The sequence below is a fragment of the Rhineura floridana genome, chromosome 4 (assembly GCF_030035675.1).
Source record: "Rhineura floridana isolate rRhiFlo1 chromosome 4, rRhiFlo1.hap2, whole genome shotgun sequence".
Classification (NCBI taxonomy): Eukaryota; Metazoa; Chordata; class Lepidosauria; order Squamata; family Rhineuridae; genus Rhineura; species Rhineura floridana.
Window position 1 is genome coordinate 69,972,310 of NC_084483.1, and position 23,161 is coordinate 69,995,470.

Sequence of the window (23,161 nt, forward strand, 5' to 3'; positions counted from 1 at the left end):
TCCACAGTCTATATAAAATCCCATTCTCACACACAATTTGATTCCTCAGATTGTCAGTGAAAGGAATCTGTTGGGTCAGGGCTTGCTCCTTTATTTGCATCAAACTTGTATCTTTCTTCAGTTCTTCCCTGAACTGCTCTGTCTCTTCACTAGAGACCACTTGATACAATTTGTCTCCTTCAGCTGGCTTGCTAGGGGTTGTTATGGTGACCCTAGGCTCGAAAACAGATTCCACCCTGTTTTCTTCAGCCTGTGTTAACATGGCTTCTGTTTCTTTGCCAAGTTGCTGTCTGGTCACCACATATATTTTCCCTTGTGCCCCCATAACATCTCTTCCCAGTATCACTGGTTCTTGTTGTTGGGCATTAATACCTACTTTATATTTGCCCTCTCGGCCTCTCCACTCCATTTTCACTAGGGCCATAGGCAAGCTTTCTGGTCTACCCCTCACTCCTTGAATAGTCAGTTTCCTGAGGTAATATTTGCTCAGATTTTATTAAATCTGGCCTCAGTAACGTCTGAGCGGCACCAGTATCAAGCAATGCCCAATAATTTGCCCCTTGAACACACACTTCTTCTCTTAGACTCGAATCCAAGTCTTTTACTTCTGTCCAGTTCATCTGGCAGAACTGAACCTTTTTCGTTGTTAGATCTTTTGGTTCTGTTTTTACTGCCCTTGCCTGAGCAGGATTACTAATGGGGTTGGCAACCTCACATTGAAAACGTAGGTGCCCCGGTCTACCACATTTATAGCATAATTTCTCCTCACTTTTAGGGTACACAGATCCACTCTGGGGTGTCCTGTGCCCTTCAGATTTTACTGGAGGACTCACTCGCTGTGGTACCACATCCTTTCTGCCACCATTATATGGTCTGGGTTTAAACTCTCTTGATGTTTTCCCCACCCAGCCAGTTCTATTGGAGGCAAAGTGATCCGCCATCTCTGTGGCCTCCTGCACCGATGTAGGGGAACGGTCTTTGACAAGGAGCCTTATTTCTGGTGGTAACTGATGGAATAATTGATCCAGTATCATGAGGCTTTTCACCTCTTCCACTGACTGAGCTTTGGCACTACTCATCCACTTTCCAAATATATCCATCAACTTTGCTCCCAGTTCAACAAAAGACCTCCCTGCTTGGATCTGACAGTTTCAGAATAATTTTCTAAAGTAGTCAGGTCCCAGTCTGAATCTTTTGTATACTGCCTCTTTAAACTCAGCATAAGTGACGGGCTTGTCTGAGGGGAAATATTGGTATACCTCAGCCAATTCCCCTTTGATCAGGTTTGATAAATATTGCATATATTTATCCTCTGGTAGCCCCCACAATTGAGCTGCCTTTTCAAAAGTACTGAGGTAAATTTGTGGATCCTGTCCAGGCTCAAACACTGCAAAGTCTTTTGGTGTAACCTTTATCTTTGTTTCATTTCTGTCCTTTCTTGTTTCATCAGAATGAAACTTCTCTCTTTCAAATTTTAACTTTTCTACCTGTAATTCAGCATCCACTCTCATTCTCTCAAATTCCAACTCCCTCTGCTTTTCTTTCTCATCCGCCTCACTCCTCAATCTCTCAATTTCCAACTCCCGCTGCTTTTCCTTCTCTGCACCTTCCATCCTCAACTTCTCAGTTTCTAACTCTCGCTGTTTATCTTTTTCCTCAGCCTCCCATCTTAACTTCTCTCTCAAATACTCTATATAAGCGGGATTGCTAAAGTATCCTTCTGGGGTCTCTTCCCTGACAGGTTGTTTGTGCTGGACAGTTGTAAATCCTATTAGTGCCACCCTCAATTCATCTACCCCTTTACCCTCATGAGGTAAATTGAATGTTATGCACTTCTCCACCAGCTCCTCTCTTTTCATCTTTATGTATTCAGCCATTTTGTTGGAGTTCACACACTCTTTGCCACACACTCTTTGCCAGTCACTCTCACAAGTAATCTTTTTTTTTTGTTATTTCTGTTTGCCACACCACTGTTAGGGATTCTCTAGTATTCGTACCACCACTACAGCCAACACCTGTGACGTATTCTCCTTTGTTTGTATCCCACCGCTACTGCCACCACATGTGACGCCCTTCCCTGGCTCTCCCTGTCAGGTTCCTATCTGCTCGTGGTTACTGCCTGTCACTAGGCACCACCAGGGACTCCACCAGTCCGGACTGTCCTTTTTTATGGTTTCTCTCCCCACTCTAGCACAGATCTCAACAGATCCCCCTGCTAGGCAGCACCACCAGTCATGTCCTATAACCAGTATTCCCAGAGACTCTGCCTGAGTCTCTCTATCAGGTTACCTCTGTGACTGAGTGCTTAAGCTGTCCCCAATCCCTTTGATCTTTATATATAAAGCATACGATCCTGGTTTGCTCTGAATACTTGTGGTGTTATATTCTTCCCTTCACCGCTGCCACCAATTGTTACAGTTTCCCTTCAGCCTTGGTAAGCACCTTGCCCTCCCTTCTGGTCTGTATAACCCCAACCAAGGATCAGGCCTTCGGTAAACCAAATATAGTTTTTATTAAATAACAGAGATAACAAGATTACTTTATAAAGGCACATAAGCATATGGTTTCATCTATTTCTGGTACTTGTCTTAGTATTAATCCGAACTCCACACTCTCCTCACATCCACCAACTCTCCACACAATCTCCTCTCAAAAACCCACCAAAACAACCCACTCACATCCACCCAGATTTAACTGTCATCCTTCCATTTATACTCTCAGCCATTCTAAACACTCAGCCAATCATCCAGCATTCTACTGCCCATTTACTCCCCCCTCCTCTTTCACTCCACTTACCATGTATCTCCTATACAAACAGCACTTACCATATATACATTAATACAGGAACATCACACCACTCCCAACAGAGCAGTCTCAGCATGGATGTTGAAGTCACCCAGTACCACAAGCCGAGGGGACTCCAACACCAACCCCGAGACTACCCCGGCTAGCTCAGGTAGGGAGACTGTGGAGCAGCGGGGTGGGTGGTACACCAACAGAATCCCTATTCTGTCCTGGCCACCTAACTTCAAGTACACACACTCGAACCCTGAGAACTGTGGGAGAGGGCACCTGGTCTGGGGGATGGTGTCATGATAGACCACTGCGACCCCACCTTCCCATCCCCCAGGTCTCGGCTGCTGCTGTACTGAAAAACCAGGTGGACAAAGCTGGGAGAGATTAACCCCCCCAGCTTCATCCAACCAGGTTTCCGTAATACAGGCCAGGTCAGCATGCTCATCGAGGACCAAATCCTGGATAAGCATCGATTTTCCGTTCACCGACCTGGCATTCAGCAGCAGCAGTTTTAACCCAGGGGCACTGTCACCAAGACCATCCAGGTTGTTTGAGCGGGAGGACAGCTTGGGGGTTATCAACAATAGGTTACACTCTACCCTCCCTTGATAGTATGGCTGTCTCCCTACTTCGTATCTCCCTCTGCCTTCAACAACATTAATGGCAGCCCCTTGGATTCCCTCCTTTACCCCATGGATTCCCTCCTTTACCCCATGGATCCCCTCCTTTACCCACTTATCCACAAACTTAAATGACCATCTTACATTAGGGGAGTGGGGCAGAGGCAGTCAGGGAGAAGGAAAGGTATGTGTCAGCCTACAAATATTAGGGGACAATAAGCCAAAAGGAGCACACAATCTTGACCCCTGTTTTGCCAATTCAATAACCCCACCGGAATCTGAGACACCCTCCCTCCCGGCATCATTAGGTGGAGAGAGCCGATGCCTAATTGCCCCTGCTTCTGTCGTGCCCGGTTGAAGAGGCGCCCCAGCCTGATCGGTGGCTTCCCTCTCGACCGCTGCCTGATGCTTGATATTATATCCTGGATCTGGGGGTATGATGTTTTCCTTCGTTGCCCTCGCACTTTCAGAAGGAACTGGCAATAGTGGTAATTCAACACCTGAGCACAGTAACTCCGGATATAACTGGATAGTATCTAGAGTTGCCACATGGTCCTCTCTCCCTGTCCTTGCTCTGGTAATACTGTGCAGGGCTGGTGCAACAATATTAGGGGCCCGCGCCTGAATATCGGCAAGGCACTTGGTTAACTGATCCAGTCTGTTTAAAATTTCTCTCCGCTCTGACGAAGGGAGTGCTCCAAAGGATTGTAGTAGCATAGTTTCCTCTTCAACCACTAGATCAATGTCTCCGTCCTCATATTGGCATACTGCTTGTAATTGTGGGTCCGGGATTCCCAAATGAGCCGCCGCTACAGTAGCTCCTCTATTGACACACATTTCCGTTGGACGCAGATCGATCAATGTACCCCGGGTTATCCAATCCTCCTCCTGGCCGTGATTGTTTCGTCGGCGCGGGCGTGGCATTAGGTCCACTGGCGGTGCCTGATTTTCAGAGTCTTGATAAAAATAAACCCGACTTCCCCAACTCCTCCTTATTATGGTAAATTTGAGTAGCAATGTTCTGGGAGGAGAAAGTGACCACTGCTCGGGCCCTTATACCGTCAAAATGCAAATACTCCACCTGCTCGATGTCGCTAGTAGAAAGGGAAGCTGGCACAACAGCCCTAACTGTTTCCACAAGATGGTACTTCTTCTAATGGGATGACACCCCAGGGTTTGGGGTAGTTTACAAATACCATCTTACGCTGATTCAGAACCAGGGACCAATGCGGAGCCAACATAGACGATGCCTTACCCTGGGTTTCTTGCTCCCTCCTAAGAACGTCTTGCCAGGGGTCCTGTAACGGAATATAACTGACCGAGGCACTAGCTGGTATAGTTCTATACAAATCCCTGGATGGGGGGAGCGGGCGAGGTTTAGAATCATCCTCTAGCTGGTAAGAACTTGCTGCCCAAATAGGCTGTTTTGGTAATAATGTTCTTGTTTTCTCAGCGGTCACTGTCGGTAGTTTATCCATCAGGGCAAAGAGTCTTTTAAAATTCAGCTTGTTGCTTTGTGCTATTTTTTGCAGTTTTAAATTTTTACTCTTTTTTACGTTAATTGCTATGCATCTGCGTTTTCTGAGGCACGTGGCTTTCCGAGGGTTATTCCTAGGTTGTTGTGGGGGGACAGGCAGAGTGTTATTTTGAATAGATGTCAGATCATTGATCGGCACGGTCGCAGAGGCTATTTGTTGTGCCTCAACTAGACTTGTTAGAAGCTTATTACATTCACTTAAGAAGATTTTCATCTGTTCCAATTCTGTCGCCAACGAAAACATCCAGCCCTTTAGCGTAAGACCCAGCCCAGAAGAGTCCGCCTGGATGAGTTGGTTGTATAACTCCGGAAGAGGGCTGGCTGGAACTTCCCTATCATGTACCTTATCAGCTGCGTGGTCCACCTGTTTGGATTCTGTCAGTGGGGCCCGCAAACCTGTAGGGGTCATCTGTTCTGCCTCATCTGGTCGCTTTGCTCGTTCAACGTCAGGTTCCTCGTGGCTCTCTGCTATCAACTGGGAGCCGCTACTACCTGAAGTGTGTGTTGCACTAATTACGTTAGGGCTCTCGGCCAGGGCCAATTCCTCAGCCAGATTTAAAGCTGCAGTTTCCCCCCTATTCCTTTGCATGTAGTCTTTAGACATGATAGACATGATAGACCAATCAAGAGGGAACGCTGGGGCTTGTACAGTATCCTTCTCCCCCCGCTTATGTTGGGAGTTAGTAAGGAAGCGAGTTATTTTTAGCTGGCCACTGTGCTCCTTAGACGTTTTTTCTTCAATCTGACGAAGCACAGGTGCTATGGCCTGCTCCTTCCTCCCTCTCTTAGATCTCTTAGAGTTCCGTGAAGAAATACATTCCGAAGGGTGGGGGGAATCCAAAAGCTTTCCTCACTCTCCTTGTCAGAGCCATGAAGGGAACACCCTAAAGGCCTTGTACTGTTGTCCACTGATCATAAATTCTCAATACACACCGAACTAATCGTCCGTCGACAGGATGCCGAGTTGTTAAACACCCACTGGGAGGAATTTCAAGGCCATGCACTAAAAACCTCCTCCTGTTGCCAAATTAGCCTCTCTCTGATTCTATTCCACTATAATTAGGATGAGAACACTTCTGTTCCTTAAAATGCGGCCAACCATCCAAAATAATTAAGAATAGTGGGCTGTTTAGAGAAAGTTCATCGTCGTGAAGAGGGAGAGAACTCACCCAATGCCATTAAACACCCAACCGGAAGTGGAGAGATCATCAACGCCCATTTAATGAATTGAAACCTAATAACTGTATTTGGGGTTCCATCTGTGGAAGAGAGATTTCCTACCCCCTCCTCCCTGTTGCAGCCCTCAATGCACCCTGGAAAGCCACTCCTGAAGTTCAAGAGATCTTCAGGCACAATAGAGAATATGGTTCCGAAGGCTTCTGCTAGAGAAGAGCAGTTAGCAGAAATAGTAAAAACAAGCAAACAAACCACCCCAAAATCATCTGCTATTGTTACGGCCCTTTGTATACAACCCAACATAACTGCAGGCTTATGTTATGGTGCCTCCCACATGATACTTTCTTCACACAATTATTTCCATTAAAAAAAAAAAGTCATGAACAATCCTAATAATATGGCAGTCTAATGGGTGGCAGGCTATATAAAATGGACACACATAGCTGATCCCTAATCCACTTAATCCCAAAACTATTTGTTGTTGTTATATACCTTCAAGTCAATTAAGACTTATGGTGACCCTATGAATCTTTTTTGGATATATACATAGGGCTTTCATGGTAAGAGGTATTCAGAGGTGGTCTACCTTTGCCTTCCTCTAAGCCTATGGCACCTGGTATTCCCAGGCTGTCTCCCATCCAAGTACTAACCAGGCCTGACCCTGCTTAGCTTCCAAGATCAGACATGTTCAGGATAGTAAGGGCGTAGTCCAAAACTATAGATCTTATTTAATTATCTTTATTCCAGAAAGAAACATATATTGTAACCTTAAAAACTGAAAGCCTGTTGATAGCAGCGAAATGGCTGCTGGATATCTAGTCTTTCAGTGAATTATCATATCATAAGAGACTACTGATGTCCTTCAGAAACTAAAAAAATAATGTCACTGTCTTTTTAGACAGTAGGGAAAATATAAAAGAACAAAATCTATGCTGGGAGAAAAAAATCACTTAACTAATTTCTTGGCCAAACTTGTTCTATTTATTGAAGGTTATCATTGGTATCTGTAAGTCACATATCACACAGCCCTCAGCCAACTTCTGTGTTGTCCAAAAGCTCCCACTCTACTGCCCAGCTGATTAGCCACAGGAATAGTTGAAAAGCATTCTGATGGGAGCTCTGAGATTCCACATGTGCCTCCCCTTCCTCTCCACTGCCTAGCTGATGAGCACCGAGAATAGCTGAGGAGAGCTCGGATCTGAGCATTCATTAAGTTCTCCTTAGCACTAATCAGCCAAGCAGCAGGGAGGGACACGATGGGATTTGCCATTGCTGCAGAGAGATGGGGAGAAAGATAGGTGCGTGTTTGTGTGTCTGAGAGTGGGGAGAGAGTCTGTGTATGTGTGTCTGTCCATCTATCTAAGAGTGAGAAGGAAAATCCACACACCATAAATGCTATCTGAAGTGGTCAACTACTACTGCTACTACTATTTAAATTACGTTCAACTCTGGCTTAACTTGATTTGCTGAAATGTGTAGCACATCTAACACAGCATACTGCCATCACTGGCAGAAAACTATTCCTCCCGTTGCATCTATTAAATAAAGTCAGTAACAGCAGCAAACTTATCCTTCATAATAGTCTCTCTTCCAGAGGTAACCAACATACAGCTTCCCAGCTTTGTCCTTACATTTTATGATTTGGTTATTAACCATCTTGGGAACTGATTTTTCAATGGAAAAGCAGGATATCAAGAGATTTATAAATAAGTAAGTTTATCTAATGAACCTTTTCAGCTAGGAATAGCCAAAGCACACACCTTGCTCCCTCCAATGCATAGCTTTGCTTTTGCTTCCTGCTTGGACACAATCCAAAACTAGAAGCAGCCCCACAAGTGTCTGTCACTATTGACTAACAGATTCTCAAATAGTCAGAGCTAGTGAATTCTTATCATCTGCCCTTAAAAGGAGCTTAAGACCTGTTAGGATATCCACTCTAGTGAAAGCACAGTTTAAACAACCATTACAAATGGCAGTCTCTATCCTTCATCGCTCCACAGTTTACTGGTTTAAGTCATATTGCACGCCTTCAACTTTCAAGAGCTCCCACGGTGGCAAAGTAATTTCTACTGTTTTACCTACCTACCTACCTAAGAAGAAGCCATCAACATGAATGGTACTTTTTAAATCAAAAGGCTTACTGTCATGGTCCCAGACCCTGGAGTCCCACAGTGCTCTGAGAAAGACTTGGATGAGATGGTGGTTCAGTCCACCATCCCTAGAAAGTCTTCAGTACTTCACCTGTGCCTTCCCACCATCCTGGAACTCCATGGATGGATCCTCAGCAGCTTCTCCATTTCCTAGACCCGCCTTTCCCAACCAGTGTGCCTCCAGATGTTGTTGGACCACAACTCCCATCTTCCTGACCATTGGCAATGCTGGCTGAGGCTGATGGGAGTTGTGGTCCAACAACATCTGGAGGCACATTGGTTGGGAAAGGCTGTCCTAGACCATTCAGGAGCCAAATGATACAGAATCTGGCAGTAACACTGCCTTCTTCAACAAAGTAAGCCCTAATGTGAAACAGGCCTTTCCTACCTTTATAACACCTCAGATGGCTTCAGCTCCCTGTTGAGGCAACGTCTTTGCAACTGGGCCCATTGAAGCTGTCCAGGGTCCTGATTTCTGCCTTGACTGCCTTAAGTGAATTGATAGGATTGGACTTGCCTTGACTTTACCTTACTGGGTGACTGGGCTTGATGCTGACTGACCTGACCTTGCCAGAAGAGACTGAGCTGGACTGTGCCTACTACTCCAGTCAAATTCAAGTACCTGCAGAACATGATGCTTACAATGTAAAATAAGGTAGTGGGCAGAACAAACAAGGGTTGCACTTCAAAACAAGACAGAAAAAAAAATCCAGGGCCATCAACCACTCTGGTTAAGTGACCTTCCATAGGACACTAGCTCAGCACTCTCTTCTATAACTGGGAAATATATAATGTTTTCTTAATCTTTAGCTCTGGAAAAATGACAGCTACTGCACAGTACAGAGCGGAATATTCCCCAAAACAGCACTGCCTCCCCTTACTTCTGTCTTTAGAAATGGGAATATATGAATGTGTATGCAATCCTCACATCCATTCAAAACCAGAAATGGAGGGGGAACAGGACAGTCCTTTAAATCACCTCCAAATATATAGCCAGAGGACATTCTCTGCAGGAATGTGACATTGCTACCTGGGAGCTGCAAACCATGTGGATAGGAAAGGGAAAATAATCATGACCATACGAAATGGAGATAGAAGAAAGAGGAGGGAAGGCAGGGATCTCAGCCAATATATGTTGTTCTGTCCAAAGGCAACATGAGCCTGATCAGCCTCTACATACATACTGTGCTAAATTCCATAAGTCAACTGAACTAGTTTGTACAGGACCAAATTGACAAGATACAACTTATTATTGTATGGTAAGGTAGAAAAGAACAAGAACAAAAAACAAACTCAAACTCAACTCCCACTTAGAAGTTAGGCAGAGAAACTATGACAGCAACAAAATAGACAACCAGTTAAAATTTCAGAAACAATAAAGCAAACAGTTGAGGCCCTTTATTTTGTTGAAAAGCAGCTATAAAATAATGTTCAAGATATCCTGGAAGAAATGAAACAATAACTGCTCCTATATATGGATGACATAGGTACAATACGAACGTGCATTTTTACTAATTTTTTGCCTTTATCATCTATCAACATTAATTGACAGATAAGCCAACCTATATTCTATTTCTATTCTGCCACCAGTGTACTGATGTTATTTTGATACATTTACCACACTTGGGGTCCTGTTTCTCAATATCTCAAAAGTACACCCCTAACACAAAAAAGTGCTAGGCCTAAAATTGACACCTGCATTCAATAAATATCCTCTAAGTATTCCTCCTTTCCAAATAACGAGAATCTACAGAGCACGGAACCATTATGGAACAATAAGACATTAGAGAAGAAGGAGAGGCGAATTGTCCCTCATGAAAACGTGAGGAGGATCTGGTCAGATCCACATTCATCCCAAATCTCCAGTTTGAAATGCAAAGTTTCACATTCCAATCTTGCAATTCTTCTCCCACTGAAGAACTCCCTTTCCCAATTTTTGTGTTTTTCTAGAAACGTATTTCATAGCACCAAGGAAAAGCTTGTGGACCAAATATTTCTTGTTTGACAGAAGCCAATCAGAAGAAAGAACTCCCTGCCTAGACAGTCATGTTTTGCTTCCCTGAATCCTTGGCAAACCACAAAGGGGGAATACGTGTCCTGGAGGATCAGAAGGATGGTGTTGGGCCACCAAATGCTCAGTGAAGCAGCCAGTGGCTGTAGGGAGAAGACAAAGGAGAGCAAAATAGAGATGATCCCATTAGCAATGAGGGCTGCAGGGTCTCACCTCTAATGGAGCCAAATGTTGGGGCATGTCCTGTTTTCACCAGGCTCCTCAGGTGGCAAGAGACTTCCCAGCACGAGAGAACACCAAGGCAGTATCCAGGGCCAGTCCAAACACAGTCCACAACAACAAAAGGTTCAGGCAAGAAGCAAGGTCAAAGCAGTCCAAGGTCAGGAGCCAAGAAGTCCGTGGGCAACGCAGATCAAAAGCAAAAAGCAGGTCTGGAGTAGTCCAAGATCAGGTCTGGAGTCAACAGGCGATCACCAAGATAGGTCGGGTACTGAGCTGCTGTATAGACATTGTTCCAGCAGCCTAGGTCTGGAGTTTTTATGCTGGAACTACATTCCACACCTCAGCTGACTCTTATTAATCAACTGCAGCCAGTCCTTTACTCCAAGGGAGTCGAGGCCTGCAATTGAGCACCCCTCTAGATGGACCAGGTCTCTAGCTGGCGTTTGATGCGACACTTCTCCCTTGGGCTTGGGACCCATTCAGCCTTGATGTCAGGCTGAACTTGCCCTGGGTGCAGATGGCCCTTCCTCAGCCTCATCACAGGACCCTGGCTCCTCACCCTCACCCCAGATGGAGCCTCAGCCAGGGCTGAATCCAAGACCGGAGTCTCCTGATCTTCCTCTGAAGGTTCCATTTGATAGTTGTTGTGGGACCCACCAAAGCTCCATGCCCTTGGAGTCTTTGCTGCAGCCCAACACCAACCTGACAGCAGCCCAAAAAAACTACACCCACACACTACCCAAGATACAAGGGAAATACAGGAAAGAACAGGGCTCTCTTAACCCACAAACAAATAACTCCAATAAAAAGCAGTAAAAGACCTTCAAGGACACAAGTGGACCAAAAAGGGAAGGCTTACAACCGACCCCCTGACAAACCCAGGCAGACACCAACAGGATATACACAAAGAATATATATAAGGAAAAGGAATAAAAAGACACAACTGGATGAGTAAAATACAGAAAAAAGAAGCTCTAAAGCCAAAGATTTTCACCTGAAAGAAGAGATCCTACCAAACACAGCAATAGGCAAGACAGGACTGGAGGGCAGGACAATTCCTCCCCCTGGAAGAGGAGGCACAAGGCTCTAAAGACTCTGCCTATCAAGTCCAGAGGGAGGCACCATTCTGTCAACAAAATGTCCTCCAATCTAATCTGACAAACAGCAATTTAAGAGTTTTTGCAGTGATTTTCTAAAAATGCGGCAGAGGAAAATGACTGAATTGATTCTGTAAATTTTTAATAATTTTGATTTGTGTACAGTGTGTACTACATTTTAACAATAAATCAATACTATATTATTAAAAAATGAAGGGGAAGAAATGGATAATTACAATTAATTGTAATTAATTGTTCCAATTAAGGAACAGGTAATCACAGAATCATGTTATTAATTTTTATATCCCGCCTTTTCTGAAGGGAACTGAAAGTAGCACACACAGGATTCCCAACCATTCCTCATTCCGGAGCTTAAAAGACTACACCTTTGTCTCACAACTACCTTGGCAGTCAAACAGAAGGGGAGGAAACACAGTTATGAATGGTCTACTCCCGACACCTCTCCAGAATCACTGCTGTTGCAGACCTTCTTTTGTGGGGTGGCCGAACACCCACATGCCAACAAAACATTATGAAATTCCGATGCAGCTAATAATTTCAGGTAGAATAACAATGTATCCATTTTCAACCTCCAAGGCCTACAGAAAGAATATGTCACAATAATAAAAATTATTCAATAAATAATGAACTGGAATTGTAAGTGAGGCCCATCTTCACTCAGAGTTTTTACTAGAATAAAGATGGATATATATATTCTACTTCATTTCAAACACACATACGGCACTAGACTTCCCAATAAATAATTGATAGTGCCTGCAGCTACTACCATCCCCACAGTATTCCTTGCAGGGACAGAAATAGCCATTTTTCTTTTTATTCACCATTCTCTAAACAAGGCTTTTTAAACCCGCAAAAAGAACTTGTGTTTGTAGATATATTTTTAAATGCAAGCAAATCTTGAAAGAGGTTTAAAAGCATATGTAAAGAGAGTGACCACTCAGAAGATGCTGGGTTAAATAATCAAAAACATATTTACCTTTTTTGCGATGTGGATGTCAAAAAATGGTTTGTTACGAACACTAAAAGGTTCTTTTGCTTTGTCAATTTGTCCACTCTTCATTTTGTCATGTCGTGGGAATATAATCTCTTTTTCTATACATGCTAGACGAACATTAAAATCACATTCCCCAACTGGTTGCCCCTGCCAAGTTAAAACATACAATTTGTTAATGAGTGCATTTATAAAATCTAAATGATGTGCTAAAATATCACCTGACAATGATTTACAACTAAAAATAGATAAGCTAAATATCTAGCATTAATATAATAAACTGTAACAGTAAAAATGATAAGGAAGAAATGACTGAAAGGGGTATAGTTCCACAACCCTTTTCCTCTAAGACAGGAATGCACAACTCAAATCAGCCTAGTGGCCAATTCATATTTATAATGATTCAAGAGGGCTATATGACCATGCCAGCAGCCAGGAAAGTATTCCAGAAACACTAAGTTATATTGTTACCCATTCCCTGTTAACCCCCCTTTTCATTTCTGTGTCACACAGCACCACCACAGGTATGAACTGCAACCTTTATAATCCCCTTTCCCATCTACAGGTCACGCTGGACTCCCATCTTTTTGCTACCCCCCCCCCCCCAGGTATCTATGCACTCCATGCTGCCTTCCTTTTTCTCTCTATGCTGAATAGCACTCTCCTCTTTGCGCCACTGCAGATTGTTTCGCATTCAGATTTCTTACCCTTTATCTCTTTCCCTCCTGCACAGATCTGCACCCCATCTGTTACTACCTTTTTCCCCTTTAGGTTTCCTCCCCACCACCTTCTGATCCCCAACCAATGCTGCATGTGACGGCAACAGCTGACAATGCTTTTACTCTCTCAAGAATATATAAACTGTAGTAATGTAACACACCGGTGGGTGGACAGCATGGCTGGGAGGCTATAACAGATGAAAAAACTAACGCCAACTTCACCACACACCTCTGAATCAGAAAAGGGGTGATGCAGATGTATTGATAAAAGCAGTGTTCTATGCCCCTCCTCCATTTTTATGGGTCTCAGTGAGTGTTAAATGTTCTTGTAAAGAGGCAGGGAAAGACCACAAAAAACAAATACTTTATTTAAATATTTATAACCTGTACTTTCATATAAAATATCACAAGGCGGTATACAACCTGAAAAACACAATACAAACAATATTAAAATGTCACATATTGGTAAAAGCTGGCTGGCAAAGAATCTAAGGTTCCAAAGGGCAGGACCTGCCACACGAAAAGATCAGCCCCTGGTAAAGGCCAGCCAAACTTCAGGGCCAAGTGAGACCACAAAAAGTTCCCCATCACTCAGCAATCCAGGCAAAGCATAAAAAAATCAGACGGCCCTCAAGGCACTTGGGCCCAGGTTGCCCTGTGAATTAACACAAGAACCTTGAACCTGGCCCAGTAGCAAGTTGGTGACCAGTGCAGCTCTCTCAGCAGCTGAGTAACATGTTGCCAGTAGCCTGCTCCACTGAGCAGTCTAGGCACTACATACTAAAATAGTGCATCTTCTGGACCAAGAAAAAGGGCAGCCCCACATAAGGCATGTTACAGTAATCAAGTCTTGAGGTTACAATGCATGGACCACTGTGGTCAGGTTATCCTGGTTCAGGTATGGTTGCAGCAGTCATAGCAGCCAAAATTGATAGAAGGCACTCCTAGCCACACAGTTCACTTGGGCCTCTAGTGACAGAGATGGATCAGAATTCCCCCAAGCTGGCAACATGCTCTTTCAGAGCAAATGCAACTCCATCCAGAATATCTCCCAAACATGGGAATCACCCATTTATAAGGCTTCCATCTTTTTAGTCTGGTCCAGGGCTTGAACGTCTTCTCCTGATGTGGATGTAATGGAGAAATAGAACAGGATATCAGCAGCATACTGATAACACTTTGCTCCAAACTTCCTAAGGACATTTCCCAACAGCTTCATATAGATGTTGAATAGCACTGGGAACAAAATAGTACCCTATGACACTCCACAGCGTAAACACCAGGAGGCTAAAGCGTACTCTTCCAATACTACTCTCTGGACACGCCCCTGTAGGTAGGAACAGAGACACCGCAGCATAGTGCCACCAATGCCCAACCCACAGAGTCAGTCCAGAAGGACACCATGGTGAATGGTATCAAAACCGGCTGAGAGGATGAAGCAGGGTTGCACTGCTCCTGTCCTCTCTGTAAAGGTCATCCATCAGAGCGACCAAGGCTGATTCAGTCCCAAACCCAGGCCTGGAACCAGATAATGAGTCTCATCCAGAAACGCCTGCAGTTGTTCAGCCACAACCCTCCCAACTGCTTTCCCTAAAAATGGGATATTTGTAACCAGGAGCTAGTTGTTCCAATCCACTGGGTCAGGGGTCAGTTTTTTAAGTAGTGGCAGCACTGTTGCCTCCTTTAAGGGAGCAGGCAACCCACACATTTGAATTTCTCTGAGGAAGAGCATGAATATTCAGAGGAAGGGACATGATCAGCCTTATATTGCGCATGTTTGCTTGAAAAGAACTTGCTGTAGACAACATGGTCAAACTAATCTGAGATTTCAACAACTGTCTTCTCAAGAAATCATGTCAAGGAATTGCATATGTGATTAGTTCCTCTTACCAAACAGACAGTAGTAACCTAACAAAGCCACTCTCACCCACAAGCAGGTCTCTCTTCCCCTTTTGGCTTTCAGCACCATTACAGCTGTGTCCATTTTTCTTTGCTACTTGAGATCCTGACAGACAAGAAATTTCAGCCCCACTCCTACTTTACCCCAGGCTGGCTCCTCTGAAACCACTGGAAGATAGCCTCTTAAACTGTGATTAGAGTACCAAGGGGTTTAATTTCTCAACACCGCAAATATTCTGGACAATGTTCAAATGTAACTTTCATTTTGTTCTTAATTTTGTTCTGTTCTTTTAAATTTAAGCTCATAAAGGGAAATTAATATTTGGCCAAATTACATAACAAAACTGTATTCAGTATCCAAAACAAAACCTACAATAAATTTCTTGCACATAACATTTGACATATTCATGATTCACCATGTTAAAAATGTATCTATGAATTTACTTTAAGTTCACTGTATTGCCTTTGAGTTTTAAAGTAACTTGTTGAGTTTCTACTAATAGCACAGTTAAGCAAATCCAGCACTACAAATGCTGTAGGTTGCTGAGACTTCTGCATGTATTTTGAAAAACAGAAGCATTGATATTTCTAGACAGGAAAAAAAATAGCAAATGTTAAAGTCTGCCAACAAAATTTCACAAACAGAAATTTGCTTGGTTATTAGAGGTGGTAAAATGTAGATGGAGGAGCATGTGATTAAATGCTCATCCTTGCAAAAAATGTCCTACACGCACACAAAAAAAGCCAGAAAGTGCTGCAGGGCTGGATTTTTTTAAAAAACAACAACAACAGGGATGAGGTGTCAGTAACATGCACCCCCTCATCTGTAGTCTGGCAATTACTTCAGTGTGGTCACCAAAGAATGTAAACACTCCATGCAGAAAATGAAAGCTACTTCTGTAAATATCACTTCTTGTTGTTATATGCCTTCAAGTCGATTACGACTTATGGTGACCCTATGAATTAGTGACCTCCAAAAGCATCTGTCATGAACCACCCTGTTCAGGTCTTGTAAGTTCAGGTCTGTGGCTTCCTTTATGGAATCAATGCATCTCTTGTTTGGCCTTCCTCTTTTTCTACTCCCTTCTGTTTTCCCAGCATTATCATCTTTTCTAGTGAATCATGTCTTCTCATGATGTGTCCAAAGTATGATAACCTCAGTTTCATCATTTTAGCTTCTAGTCATAGTTCTGAATTTGTTCTAACACCCAATTACTTGTCTTTTTTGCAATCCATGCTATGCACAAAGCTCTTCAACAAATTTCAAATGCATTGATTTTTCTCTTCTCCGCTTTTTTCACTGTCCAACTTTCACATCCATACATAGACATCAGGAATATCATGGTCTGAATAACTGTACAAAGCATAAAGATGGGCCGGGCTCCAGAGATTATTTCGTTAACCTCACATATGCTTTGAAATAACTGCCAATAGATCTGACCACTCAAGATTTAAGCCTAGCAGTCTTTACAGAAGACCAGGATGGCCAACTGCTGGGTACTAGGACCACGTATATTTTAACAGACGATTCTTTCATGAGTGGTCAGCATTCTTAGTAAAGATGGTGCCACTCACTAGTAAGCACATAAGGCCAGGTCCCTGCTGAAGCTAAGCAGGGTCAGGTGTGGTCAGTGCCTGGATGGGAGACCTCCTGGGAACCATATGTAAGCTGCCTTGGGTTTCTATCATGGAAAGAAAGACGGGGTATAAATGTAATAAATAAATAATAGTTATGAAACACACATGCTCAAGTGGCAGGTTTGCTTTGGATGAAACCCTATTTGAACAAGCTTCAGGGTCATACACTCCTATACTGGCAAAGAAACTTTACGTATACAATTAGTACAGCTGAGGGAAAATAACTTTTGAAGAGACTTTTCAGAAAGAATGGACACACTAAACACATATTTTGGTTTTCAGATTAAACCTCACAGAGACAAGAAAAAGCTCAACTTTTACTAGCAGTGAAATAAATCGGGGGAGGGAGATGGTTGCTGCATGGAGAAGAGAAGTTGAAGGAAGCCCTCAATACAGGGCTTTAGGTCAGTGGTACTAAGATTATGCATAAACCTTAGTAACACTCAACTGCCAACCTACACACAGGGAATAGACCTGCTTAGTGCAGGGTACCCCAAGGTGTCTGGTAAGACTTTCAAATATCATCAGAGTATTCCAGATCTAGAATCCCCATATCTTTGAAAAGTCCTGTTAATATCCAAGTACCTAAAGCAATTTTTGAGACATTTTTGTGAGTCAAGTCAAGTAAAAGCAATCTACATTCTACACACTCAGCATTTTCACCGAAAGTGTGATGACATTTCAAACATTAATAATGTTCACAACTTCCTTAAAAGCATTTGTCACCTTTCTAACACTTTTCATCACTTGCAGCAATGATAGTACTAGGATTGATACCTTGCTTGAAATAGGGCTGGTTTAATGTTTTCCTACCTTTCAAAAATCAGATTTAACAGAAATTAGGATACAGGTATATGAGCTATAACTATATAGAAAGAGCAAGTACTATCTTTAGTACTTAGAACTTTATGTATTTTGAAGATACTGAATTTTTCAATCAATCACATATATATTCATAACCGGCAATACGAAGTTGCTGGTATAATAGTTTTCAAAAGGTTAAGTTTATTTATTCTAAACTGAATGGACAAAAAGTGTCTCAAATTCTCTTTTAGACCAACCTTCCCCAGCTGTTTTATGCTAAATACCTTTAGGCAAGTTACATTAAAAACTACTCTTGACCATCTTGTACATCTGCTTGTACATCTGCCTTGGCATGGGCAGGAATAGAGCTAGCATGTTCATCCTCAAGATTGTACAGGGGTTGGGAAAAAGTGTTTATATGTGGGCATGCATGTATAAACATACACACACACATACAGGATTGACTTAGTGGCAGTAGCAACTGGTAAGTGAAACAATAATACTTTCTTTAAAGATTACCTGGACCAGTACTGCTGTTACCTTCTCTACTGTTGCTCCCATACCACCCTCCTGATAATGTCCACAAATTCCACATACGCTAACAACGCGTAATCAGATAAGTAGAAGATGTCAACATTACTGAGAGCAATGTGAGAAAATACAGAAAGAGCAGTGGGCCTAGCCATTTCAAAGATTCCCTATTAACATTCTTCTCATCTCCTTCCTGCATCACAGAGAAGCATACTGTCTTTCAGTTGCCATTATTTTATCATGTGCTGTCAGTTGTTCAACCCCAAAAGCTACAGATTGTATCAAATGGTAGCTTTGTGCTAACAGATGTAAGATATGGCACATGATTTTCAGAAATCCCAATCCACTGTAGCTCATGCCCCCCAAAAAACACTTCTTCTGAGGGTTAGGGACCCCCTGGAAAAGTATGGCAGGGTACTTACTCTAATGGTAAAAGCTTGCAATCAAGGCTTATCTCCTACAGTGCTAAGATCAAAGATAAACCTCTGCATTCTGTCTTTTAAAGAGTTGATTCCACAGCACTAAGATGAGAAATAAGCCTGTACTTTCTCCATGGTTCAAATTTTATTCGATAGATGTCATATGACTTTAGGTGATTGACAGTTGAATGGTCCCACCCAGCTGATGTTTCAGCCCATGCACTGAAAAGTTCACCACCCTTGGGATATGCCAAAATCAGGTGCATCACCTTATGTGGAAGCACTTGCTACTAGTGCAAATCCTCCATAGTTGCAGCAAGACCAATTACATTTCATAGGATCATTCATACACAACTAAGTCAGGCTGAGTTTTCAGCAGTACAAGACACCAATTGATACACCACATTGTATGTTAATATGTTTGCAATGATGATATTTTAAAATGGGTAATCTGCCTCCGAAACAGTTATTTTTTGCGCCTCCGAGCACATGAGGCACATTGGCCCCAAAGGCGGCCCATATTCTGCCCCTGGGCCGTATAGCACTGAGCTGCAGGCCTCCGGACTGCCTATCACCCCCCAAAAGTGCCTAAAGGTGTCACTTAGCTGCCCTTCCCCTTTTAACCTTTTCCCACACTTCTTTGCCACCAAAGGGGGACAAGCCTCTGCTTAGTCTCCCTTTACCCCACACCCGATAAGAATCTCATGTAGGCCCCTCTACAGGTCCATCAGGAGGATATCGTTGCCCACGTCTGTCAGATGTACACCGTCTGGCCAAAACAGCTCCACCCTATTGTGTCTTATCTCTGGGTGGTGAATGACAGAACCCCAGAGTCCCTCAGAGCCTTCTGGATTTGCCTATTAACCTTTTTGCAGGCCCTGTCCATTCCCTGTGGGCCACCAGTGCAATCCCATTTTCTGCATGGCAGGATGTCAGACCACACCAAGTGCACCCCCGGCCAGCGAAGTGCAATGGCCCGGAGGTCACTACACACCTGCTCGATTAGGGCCTTGCACTTCAACAAACCCAAGTCATTCCCCCCCCAAGTGGATGACAAGAAACTGGGGCACGGCCACTCCACAGCCAGCTGAAACAATGTGGGGAGAAGCCCATCCCAATGCATCGCATGGCTACATATAACTACATATAACAGTACAACTCTACATCTGAGTTACTACAGATTATCAGGGATTCAGAGAGAGAGAGAGGGAGGGAGGGAGGGAGGCCTTTTGTTATTGTTCAGCATTTAGGACTCAGAAACATTTGCTGATCTACTATAAATCAAGGGGCTATAGCATCTACAGGTGGGGAATCCAAAATTCATGAGGAGACTTCCACTCATGCAATGGGATTTCACCCTGCTCTCCCCCCTGCAGCCCACAACAGATCCTCCAAACCTGCTCCAAAGTGTCCCCCAAACCTCTGGAGCAGATTTTAAGGGCATGTAGAGAGAGGCAGATGGAAAGAGAGGTAGGTGAAGTCCTGTTCCACTTGCACACAGACAGTGTTGTGTACAACCCTATGGATCTTTTGCTGTTGTTCAGTAACTATGAAAACAGAAAAACAAGAAAGAAGTATTTGTCAGATACGGCAACAGGAGTTTAAGAGGAACTGAAGTCCACAGGAATTACACAGAAGATTTACGGGGGGGAAACCAACAACACCGTGCGCAGTATGCAACTAACACATCCTATCAGCACAAGGATTTCCACTTGTGCAACTGGACTCCCCCCCTTCCCTCACCCTCCCCAAAACTAGACATAGAGGGAAAGGAGGGGGAGAACATTCCATTGTGAAAGCAGGAATCCTAGATATTGAATACAACTCTATATACTTAATAAACACTACCCACATGCTTTCAGGTCTTTGTAATTCTGAGGGATAGTAATTTCTTTTTTAATATTTGCCTATCAAATAGCGTGATGGATCTTCAGATGTATGTAGACAGCAGACTTCAATTCTCAGTGTAATTGCTACCCAGATAAACTCCCTAGTAGTCTAAGTTCACATACTATTTTCACCTATGAAAAACTGCAAAGTTTCATACTTATTAACCATGTAGCTTGAGAGATTATGTCAATTGCCACTATTTCTGCAATGCAAAAGACAGGGATAGCTCTCCAATGCAATTCACATTATTCGTTATCTGACTCTATATAAGTTGTACAAGTAGGAGAAGAGTTTTAAAAAATCAGAACAGTGGATCTGCACTAACATCAGTATAAAAATATTCATCCAGTCTCCCTTCTAGAAACTGTAGAAGTGGGTACGTGCTAAGGATAACAAAGCATTATTTGCATACTCACCAAACTACAATTCCCAGGATTCTTTGGAGAAAAGACACAACAAATAGAATAGTATAAAGTCAATGTACACTTGCCCATTATAGAAAATGGAAATGGACTGCCTTCAAGTTGATCCCGACTTAAGGTGAACCTATGAATAGGGTTTTCATGGTAAGCGGTATTCAGAGGGGGGTTACCATTGCCTTCCTCTGAGGCTCAGAGGCAGTGACTGGCCCAAGGTCACCCAGTGAGTTTCATGTCTGTGTGGGGATTCGAACCCTAGTCTCCCAGATTGTAGTCCAACCACTACACCACACTGGCTCTCACCCATTATAGGTTTATTTCCACTGCCCTGGCCATTACCATGCTCTAAGTATTTATTTTTCTTCTCCTTCCTACTCTGGCCCCAGGCATTTCTTTCCTCAACCTAGCTGTGACAACAGGAAGTTCTCTAGCTGTGAATGCCTCCTCAAGATCTCTCTGAAATTTCATGCTCAGGTTAGAAAATTTGTGAACATCATATTAGGTCATACAGCTTCCCACTTGCCCATCATTCTTTGCCAACAAATAAGTTATCAAGCCTGAAAGATACAGATACTCAATCATTTTCAACTGGGTAAATAAATGAAATCACGCTGCTCTGAACTTCCACCATAAACCGAAAGCTATCCCACTTTGATTTGTCTTATGAATCTGTTATCTATCAAACGATCATAAAATCTGAGTTTGAAGGAGCCGAAAAGATAATCTATTCCAAACAATAACCCAAATATTATAGTTGTTGCATTATTTTGAGGAACAAGCATCAGAAATGTCTAAAATCTATTACAGAAATCCAAAATATTCAATACTTTAAGGATTCAAAGACCTTTAAAGTAGCTCTCTGCTAAATTTCAGAAACATATAATCTTAGTATTTCAAGTATTGGTAGGTTGAACAAGAAAAATATGCTAACTTTTTGAAAACTAATTTAACAAAAAAAAGTATTGCTATTATTTATTAAATTTATATCCGGCCCTTCCTCCCAGAAGGAAAATCTATTTTGTATGTAAACACAGAGAGAAAATAATGTTTGTGAATTAAAGGTTTTCCATTTTTAAAGGATATAGTTCAAAAGCTAATGTACAAAGGAAAGTATATCTATAATAAGTCTGCAGCAAGAGAGCAAACCTTATATTATGAACTGATTAAAGTCCAGTTCATAGCGCTTCAAATATTATATAGACTAAATCTGAACAATTAAAACAATAGAGACTGATTTGTGAAATTCATAAATATTATAAAGTAATAAAATATGCTCATTTAACTACAAATTTAAAAAGGTAAAAAATACACACAACCAAGTATTCAATCCAAACAGTAATTATGTACATGACTGCAAAGCTAAAACTCATTTCCTATGTAAACTCGATCTAACGTATTTTTAAAATTATTAGAATCCTATTAAGAGCATCTTTAAATGTGGCAAAAAAAGTTCACAAATAATGCATGAGTCAGCAGAATAACTATTTGTTCTCAGTCTTCTTGCTACACTAAATAGCAACATTCAGCGAAATGAGAAAAAGAGAAACAAAACAGTATTATCATCATTTGTTTCTGAAGTGGAAGATTCTACGTACTCCACAATGGGTATCACACCCTCTGAAAAAACTTATAGAGCCTAAATAGCATATTGGCACCTGCCATGGAATACTCATAGAATCATAGAGTTGGAAGGGGCCTTGTAGGCCATCGAGTCCAACCCCCTGCTCACAGCAGGAAATCCACAGCTAGAGCATCTTCCGCAGATAGCTGTCCAGCCTCTGCTTGAAGACATCCAGCAAAGGGGAGCCCACCACCTTCCTAGGCAGTCGGTTCCATTGCCAAACTGCCCTTACTGTGAAGAAGTTCCTTCTAACGTCCAATCTGAATCTACGCTCCTGCAACTTAAAACCATTAGACCTAGTCCCACCCTCTGGGGCAGCAGTGAACAAATCTGTACCCTCCTCTATGTGACAGCCCTTCAGGTACTTAAAGAGTGTAATCATGTCACCCCTCAGCCTTCTCTTCACCAGACTGAACATGCCAAGTTCCTTCAACCTTTCCTCATAAGACTTGTTCTCCATACCGGCTATCATCCTTGTCGCCCTCTTCTGAACCCGCTCTAACTTGTCTATATCTTTCTTAAAATGAGGCACTCAGAACTGAACGCAGGGGGGATTCATAGGGACTGGGATAGCCTGACCACTGTTGCCCATGAGTTGGC

The 23,161-nt window shown here is 42.8% G+C and overlaps 1 protein-coding gene across 4 annotated transcripts in view; it reads right to left on the bottom strand.

Annotated features, from left to right (window-relative positions):
• Positions 1-23,161, bottom strand: part of RNGTT (RNA guanylyltransferase and 5'-phosphatase) — a 272,562-nt gene that overhangs the window by 143,042 nt on the left and 106,359 nt on the right. For all 4 annotated transcript variants that reach the window (XM_061623302.1, XM_061623303.1, XM_061623301.1 and 1 more), the window contains exon 11: positions 12,607-12,771. In XM_061623302.1, coding sequence (XP_061479286.1) covers positions 12,607-12,771 — 165 coding nt within the window. The remainder of the gene's footprint in view (positions 1-12,606; positions 12,772-23,161) is intronic.